Source organism: Pteropus alecto, unplaced genomic scaffold (genome assembly GCF_000325575.1).
Source record: "Pteropus alecto unplaced genomic scaffold, ASM32557v1 scaffold95, whole genome shotgun sequence".
In the NCBI taxonomy this organism is placed as follows: domain Eukaryota; kingdom Metazoa; phylum Chordata; class Mammalia; order Chiroptera; family Pteropodidae; genus Pteropus; species Pteropus alecto.
Genome location: NW_006441071.1, coordinates 18,035,596 through 18,044,553, shown reverse-complemented (window position 1 = coordinate 18,044,553; position 8,958 = coordinate 18,035,596). Strand labels below are relative to the sequence as shown.

The 8,958-nt window shown below is 38.7% G+C and overlaps 1 protein-coding gene across 6 annotated transcripts in view; it reads left to right on the top strand.

Annotated features, from left to right (window-relative positions):
• Positions 1 to 8,958, top strand: part of TRPM3 (transient receptor potential cation channel subfamily M member 3) — a 497,328-nt gene that overhangs the window by 318,529 nt on the left and 169,841 nt on the right. For all 6 annotated transcript variants that reach the window (XM_006918420.2, XM_006918432.2, XM_006918428.2 and 3 more), the window contains one exon: positions 5,663 to 5,786. In XM_006918420.2, coding sequence (XP_006918482.1) covers positions 5,663 to 5,786 — 124 coding nt within the window. The remainder of the gene's footprint in view (positions 1 to 5,662; positions 5,787 to 8,958) is intronic.

Sequence of the window (8,958 nt, the reverse complement as noted above, 5' to 3'; positions counted from 1 at the left end):
AGTCATAAGAAGCTTTGCAGTTTATGGCTGGAACTCTTTAAACACTTTTTCATGGAATCCTCACTTTGAGAGAAGAAGCCAGCTGCCATGTAAGAAGTCTGTATACCCTGAAACCATTGGAGAGAGCAATGCCAACCAGTCTTCAGTTTACTCAGCTATCTCAGGCAAGGTACCAGACATGGAGGTAAAGAAGCTCTGTTGGATGTTCTAGCCCCAGCAGATGCCATGTAGAAAAGAACTGAGGCCCTGCACATATGGCCCGTGTTGAGCCATCTTCAGCCATTCCAGTCTCTTCAGCTGAGGCCCCAGATGCCATTCCAGTCTCTTCAGCTGAGGCCCCAGATATCATATTATCCCCACCATGCTCTGCCTGAATTCCTGACACCCAGTATTATTAACACAATAAATAAATGCTGTTTCACATCACTAAACTTCGGAGTATCTTACCAATTAATAGATTACCAGCATATATGGTGTATAGCCTTGTGAGTTCTTTGATGATAGGAATGAATATTATTCATCTGTCTACTCGTTCATAGTGCCTGGCACATAGTAGGCACTAATATTTGTTGAATAAATAAATAGATGTTAGATGTCTACATGGAGTGTTTACAAGGTTCCACTCTAATTAAGTCTCCTAAATCTGCTTAGTATCTCTATTTCAGAAGAACCGGTGATCTCTAACCTCTCTGAAGTGGGAAAGTTATTTTTCCAGCCTGGATTGGAAGTGGCCTTATACCATTGGGTTTTCCAGGTTTGCAGAGCACTGGTGATCCCAGGACAGAGCTCCACTTTGCACACAGAGGCCCCAGCCACTGGTCATCTATTTAACAAGAAGGAATATTTCAGTGACTCTTTACTAAAGAGACTTGTAGGAGAGGTTTTGATAAGAGCAAGTGCTTACATAAAATTTGCTATGCGTCAGGCACTTTTTTAAGCCTTTAACAAAGATTAATTTATTTAATATTCGCAAGCGTATGAGATAAGTACTATTATAATCCTCATTTTACATATATGGGAAATTTGACATAGAAAGACTAACCTTTACATGATCATCCCACTAACAAGTGACAACTTCACTCCAGACAGCCTTGCCTTGCTGGCCATGATACTTTTACTCATAGTGCTGCCCTGTCTCTCTGGGAAGAATTATGCTGTTACTTAAGACTGACTTGTGACATTTGGAAGAAGTGGTAACTTTTACTAAAGAAGAATAAGGAGAAGGAGAAGAAAAGAAAAATACCACTCTCTATGACCTTAGGCAAGACATGTAATTTTTCTGTGCCCTTAATGTTCCATTTAGTAATTTGCTTTGGCTTCAAGCAAATGATCCAATTTTATTTTTTACAGCATTAGAGATTCTATGGAAAACAATGTCTTCTAAATGCCAGACAGTGGTATTATTAACAATCTTATTTAGATAAGTAAAATTTTCTCATATCGTATCTGAATGAATTAAGAGAGAGTGTCTATAGAGGGTATTAGAAGGGTTACTCTCCTTGAAAGCCATTAACCTCATCTAGCTCTTTGAATTCTATAGAATTCTAAATGCATTTTCTAATTTTAGAATCTAGGAACAAAACCCTGATATTGCAGGTAATTAAATTCATTATGAAAAAAGTCCGTACATGTGGTGGTGCTAGCATTTGAACAGAATACTAATAGCAAACGGAAGTTTTGTAGGTTCCTCTGAGCACTGGATGAACATTGACCTATTTCTGATAGCTCTGTGACATCTAAAAAGCTCCAGATAACAAGTATGGCATTTAAATGGAGACACAAATGCCATAGTATAAAGATTTTCATCATTTCAGTGACTATACTTCCTAAAATCATGAAACCTTCTAATTTGAGATATACCAAAAATAGCATTGGCATACGGAGCCACAAATTAACACTTTCCATAAATAGGTATCACTTTATCAAAGACCCAAATCTAGAACTAAAATTTGACCTAATACTATAATCATGTTTTGATGTCAAGAAATTTCCAATCGCTATTTTAATACCATAAAAAAGATATCTAAAATGGGCTTATTTCTATTTTTGCTGGTGAATAAATATCACAGTCAAGATTTTTAAATCATTCCAGTGTTTTGCAGGGAAAAAAATAGAAAGAGCTAGGAAAGCAATAATTTCAAGAAAGCAGGCTTCCCAGTATCCTATGGAATATGGCCACAAAATAAGAAAAGGTCCTTGGAGAAGACAGAGGAAGCTTTTGTGCCTAATACAAAACATCTGGTTTAGCACAGCAAATACTTCTGAAAAATCAGAAGCAAATATAATCTTCAACATACTAAAAGCACTTTGCTATTGTCTTCATTTACCAATTTCATCTTCTCCAAATTCATCTAATTTCCTTCATACATTCTCTGTATTACAAAAATACAGTCAATTTCCTACAACAAAAACATTTAGATTTCTACCTCCAATGCAGATGATTAGGAAATTGAAAGACATATTTATAGATTACAATTAGGAAAAGCAACACCATGGAGGGAAGGCTGAATTCAGTAGACTCAACTCAAGCATTGAGATCACTAAAATGATTTGCACAAATCATTTAACCTCTTTGAGCCATAGTCTCCTCTTCTGCAACATGGAAAACCTGCTTGACTCACAGTTTGTTATGAAGATAAAATGAGATTATCACTGTAGCCTGGTGAGTGTCATGAACCATGATGGGCTATGAACATGTCAAATGTTATACAGGATCTTTTTCAAAAAAATCTTAAACTCTTTCTGCCAAAGACATAGGACTTAATATCAGTTATTTCTTTGTCAAAGGAAGAGATATGCAAATGTTGAGAAGCTGTTAAAGGCAAAGAAGCATCGAAAATGAGATTTTTCCTCCTGATGCAATCAGATGGAAAAAGAACTAAACCAGGAATAACACTTAATGTTTAATAACTATAACTTAGTGCTTTGGAAGAACTGAATCACCAGTGTTCCACCTAAAACCATCTCTGTTCCATCATGACAGGCATCCCACACTTTGGAAAACAACTAACCTAGAAAATTCTCTACTGCTAGAAATAGAATTTCATGGTTCTTATTGCTAAATTATTTAGCCGAAACCACAACTAAAGTCAGCTGCAAAATTGAGCTAAAAAGTATAAGATTCTTAGTGTCTTTCATCTCTCCTAACTGCTGAAGCTCCCAATCAGCTAAATTGCACATTATTCCTCAATTTTTATAAAGTGACAGACTAGATTCAAGTGACAGATGTTTCCCTCAAACAGTTAATGACCTCAGAGAACTGGGATTTTATTACAGATGGTTAGCAATGGCAAACAAATTTTGAGTTGTTATCAAAATTAAGCACCTGCAGACAAATGATTGAATCTATCACGTGCCTAATCAAGAGAGTCTCTTCTGTTGTTAATCATGTACAACATCTATATACATCTGATACTGCAGGATTCTCGACCTATCCACATGAGTTACCTGTCAAGTAGACACATGCCGAGGTATGAGTGCTCATGTACTGACTCTTCGAGAAAACTCACTGGCAACACAAATGTAAGCATGTCACTCTTCAATTTAAATCCTTCAATAACTCCTCATTGCCTAGGAATAAAATCTGAAATCTGTTACACAATCTCAAAAGTTCCCCATGATCTTGTCTTTGCTCACCCCTTCTGTAGCTCCATCTTGTTCCACTCTTTCTTTTGCTCTCTATGCTCTGACCATACTGACCTTCTTTTATTTTCTCCAAAATAGGCTTGTCCATGCTGTTTTGTCTGCCAAGAATGCTCTTTCCCACCCATCCCCCGTCCATGCTAATGCTCATTCATTCTTCGAGTCTCAGGTAAAACAGCACTTCCTCAGAGGAATCTTCCCTGAATTCTCTAAATTAAATTATATGCAACTATTACAAACTTCTCTACTTCTTTGCTACTGTCAATCACAGTGTAATTGCTGCTTCATGTTTTTCTACTCCACGGTTGTGAAAGTTCATTAAAGGCTAAGAGTGTATATATCTCATCTATTTCCATAGCCCTGGCATGCACCACAGCATCTGGCACTAAATAGACATGACTTAGCAATTATTGAATGAATGAATGAATGAATGAATGAATGAATAGTTTGGGACTGGTCCACACCAGTCTGGAGAGTTCTCCAGAAGAATTTAGTAAACTTGAGTGGATCTAGTATTATTTTTCAACCTTACCTGGACCATCCTCTGTCTAAATCTATATGTTCATGATATAAATCTTCCTGAGGGGCAGAAGGGTGACTCAATTCATCATTGAGCTGAATGACATTCCAGGACCTTTCATATAATACTATCATGGGGAATGCACCCTCCTCAAAGTTGGGCCACCATAATATCCAACCTAGTGGGTCTAAGTGAATTCTCACACATCCTGGGGCACAGCAGGCCGCTGATATGAAGATATTCTTAAGCTTCCCATCTTGATTTCTTTTAAGCAACAAAATTAGTCATGCTTTAATGTTAAAGGAAATTTCATAATTTCCTGCTTAAATAGCCACAGTGATGAAAAGAGGCAGTGATGTAGTGCACTCGATGTAATAAGTGGCAGCATGGTATAGTGGAAAGAGCACTAGACAAGGAATCAGAAGAACTAGGTTCTGGCTCTGCCACTTATTTGCTGAATGACCTTTAGCATCTGGTTCTTTCTGGATAAAATGTTCTTTCCCTTTAAATTGTATAAATCTTTTGCCTATAGGGTTCCTGTAAGCACCAAATGAGATCATAATTATATTTTACTATTGTGAGTTGCTGCTACTTCAATTATGAAGAAAATTATAAATTTTAAAATACTAGTCAAATTATGACAATTTTGTCACTGGTTCTTGAGAGCAGTTTTATCTTCTTGATTTTAGACAGTATCTATTAATAATAAAGTGAATTTGTATTATCTACCATTTGATGGCTGTTAGAGATAGCCCATTTCTCACCAGATTAATGAGAGAGGAGTTAAAAGTTAGTTATGATTGGTCCATATTTAATAAATAATAGAGCATTGATTGGATAGAATACACCTCCCGTGCTTTCATTCATTCTTCTATGGTATAAAAGCTTTCTTTTAATAAAGTGGTTAATATGATACCTCCTGGGTCAGACTCTTGTTGGCTGTACACAGCAAAAGTTCGACATAAATAATGAATCATAGGCCAAATAAGCTACCACCTACATGGAATTTTAGAGAAAACATAAGTCTTATTCTCATTAAGCTCAAAAATCCACTACTTGAGATAAACCTTCCTTTCCACAATTAAAGATGAAGTTGAAATTTAAGTGTTTAGATAACATAAAAAATTTTTGCCAAGATGCTAATGTTTAACTGAAGGCATTTTTTGATAACAGCACTTAAGGAAAAGAGTATTAGACACACGCCCTATAAAAGAAGGAAAAAGAGACAAAAACAAAAACAAAAAAAAAGAAAAACAACAACAACTAAATCTCTTTATTCTTTTAGGTTCTGAGATATTAAACTGGATTTTTTAATGTACTGGTTTTATTTTTTTTTTAATTGTCCCAGTCAAAATGACTGTTGTGAGAAAAATACAGGAAGAAGTAACTCCTGTCTAAAGTAAATCATCATAATGCTTTCTTGTGTTCTATAATATTTCTCGGTAGTGTGTACTGAATAGGAGCTAGGTTGACCTGTTTGTACATTGCTTTTAATTACAGACTTATAAATGAATCTTTGAGGGACCAGCTGTTGGTGACCATCCAGAAGACTTTCACATACACTCGAACCCAAGCTCAGCATCTGTTCATCATCCTCATGGAGTGCATGAAGAAGAAGGAATTGGTATGTAAACAATGTTCCCTGTGAGTGGCGGAGCACTTTCCATGTGCCCTCTGTCTGTTTAACCATTTTCTTGCATCATGCACCATTTCTTCTTTCTGGCCAACCTTACAACCTTCCTCAGGCCCCATTGGCTCCTGTATTTTCCTCCCCTCAGTAGCTAAGACACTACTTTTTCTGCCCAGATTTAATATAGTGTGTTCACAGGGTTTTAGCATCATTTCCTACTGAAGCTCACGCGATTGCCTTAACCAAATGAATCGAAGAGATTAAATAGGTTTCCTCCTGGAAAATGCTTTAACTGATCCTCTCTTAGGTTTGGAGTTTCACTTTGCTTGTGAGTAGTGAATCGCTGATGTGCTTATCTTCAAATATCTTAGTGACAGAGGGTCTAGGCTAATATGCTAATCTATACAGGTAGAAAATGGAGAAACCTTCTCAAGGAATGCTAGAAACTTGTGTCGTTTCTGAAGTGTCCTCCAATAGCAACTAAAACACTTCCTACATCTGGGAAAACTATCTTAAAAATGTGATGTAATCACAGAGGCCTTCTGCGAGGGTGAACGGAAATTAAAGAATGAGCTAACATTTACTGAACACTTACTACGTGCCAGGCAGGGTGCTAAATCATTACATGTTTTAACTCCTGCGATGTTTGCAACTGTCCCAATAAGAGAGATACGATTATCGTTTTAACCTTATAGATGAGGAAATTCAAAAACACTTGATCAGTAAATGAGGAACTAGGATTCGAAACAAGTGGTGTTTAATTTCTGTGGGAAATATTTTTATTCAGAAATGGTCTCATTGAAGCAAATGTAGTGAATCATCCACTCTAGATAGGTTCACAGTAGGTGTCAGCAGGCAGGAATGATTCTCAAAAGTCATTTGAGCCCACCTGTTGACAAGGGTGGTAAAGCAGCAGTTTAAAGCAGTTTGAACAGTGGTATTACTCGGGTTTTGCACCATTTCAAGTCTTCACTGGTATCCTGGAACGATTATCTCTGGAGACATCAGGAAGGCATTTCTCCTCCAGAGGGGCACCCAGGCCAGACCTGAAAAGGCTTAACCACAGGGAGATAGATAGGATACAGAGGAACTGGAGCTGGCTGTCTTCAACCAGTTTCCCCACTAGATTGCAAGCTCCTCAAGGCATGGCTGGAATCATCTGGTTCATCATGGTGCCCCTATGCCTAGGACAGTGGCTGGCACACACAGGGACTCATTGAGACTGCCATGAGGGATGGAGAGAGGCAATTTCTGAGTTTGAGAAGCCATTAATTCAAGTAAGCAAGCGCTCTCTCTGGAAAATCTCTATGTGACCTTCGTGAGAAGCCTTCCAACAGCTTCCAGATTTGGGGTGAAAGGAGTGGAGGTGAAGAGACTGGGACAACTCCTCGAATCCTGGAATATCCATAGACCTCAGTAGTCTGTCCCTGCCATATAGAGAAGCCAGTGTGCGGATGGGGTTCACAGTCATGGCTGCAGGTGCCTCAAGAGAGCCTCCATCAGCCCAGAGAGTGCCGCTGGCATTCTCCTATCTAGAATGCCGCGCCTCACAGCAGTTCAGCTCAGCCCTTCCTTCGCCCAAGGAGGCACATGAAACCCTGAGCTTCTGCATACCGCCGTATGGATTTTCTTATGGGTTTTCTCACAAGCACTGATTTTCCAATACTTATTATGCCAATGCTGACTCTGAAACCTTGTCATAACTATATGTTTCAGCAGTCCTGCAAATTTCCTAGAAAGGCAGTTAGGATTAAAATTCTAAGAAGCAGTTGGAAGTCGTAAAACCAAATGAGGCCGAATGTGTTTTTTAGGGTATTTTCTAGGACTGTTCCCTGGGATTCTGCCTGATAATTGTCATGTTATTTAATCATGGCCCTGGCTGGAAAGGTCAACTGCATTTTAATGTGAGATATTTATTGCAAGATATGTGAGGTGTTCCTAACTGTCTGCTAAAGTATTGTGATCCTAACAAGAAATAAATTGTTCTTATCTCCACATCTGGGCAGAAATTATGATTTTTAAAATTATAAATGTAATTACAATTAATTACATCTTAGAGGGACTATTTATGTGCATGGACAGTACTAGATGCTTTATGAAGGAGGTGTACATGAGGTAGGCGTTATTTTTCTTCTTTCGAAGGGAGCAAAGGAGGGAACTGAGGCTGGGAGAGGTTGAAAGATGTGTGAACAGCAGGAAGCCACGCTAGGAGGGTCTTGCTGCAGAGCCCAGTTAGCATCTCCTCAACATGCTGCATAGCTTTGCACCCAAAACGAAGAAGCACTGCACAGTGGAGTTCCTCTTCCCTCTTATATCCTACGATTTTCTTTTGATTCTCTTTACAAACTAAGTGGGTCCTAACATTCTCAGGTTAATCGAACCATTGCCAAGTTCAGCTAAGGGATTTGGTTCTGGAGCAAATCTGACATCTTTCTCATCTCAGCACACTAGTAACATATGTAATAAAGAACTTCATTATATATGCATATTTAGCTTGTGAAACACGGGCCCCTGGGCCATGTGGCCTCATGGAAAATATGCACTGGTGGGTGTTTTGCGTGAGTACTTTCTACTCACTTTATATAGTTCTTGAAAAAAAATCACGTTTCTGCTTATTTTCCACCTTCCGTCAAAACAACATCTTAAAACCTGTCACCTTTTGAGAACATATATCCTCCTAGAAACAAATCCATGAGCTAAGTTCCATCATTGTCATTGAGAAAAAAAATAAAAATTAGATAAAAACTATCCACAGCAGCATATTAACTTGGGGGCAAATGTAAGGCATCAGGATGGAGTGTCTCTCTACCTCCTTCCTCCTCAACAGGGGACTTGGTGATAAAGCATCTCAGGACCAAGAAAAGAGAGCCCCAAGTGGCAAGCACACTGTGAAGCTGGTCGTCTGTATGGAAACCACAGAACCTTTTACTTTCAGAGGACAATACCAGTTCCTGCCTCCCTGAGATCCTGTATGGCCTCTGAGCTGCTGCCGACGCCTTCCCCCATCACCACTTCCAACCCACCGGCCTCAGGCTAGGACAGTACATTTGGTCTTGATACCCTATAGTGAAGGAGTACTGGTTAGACTCAGTAAGCCCAGTATGTGTGGCCCTACCCTAGTCATGGTGGAGGATGGTACCCGCCCAGCTCCTAGTTTACCACTGTC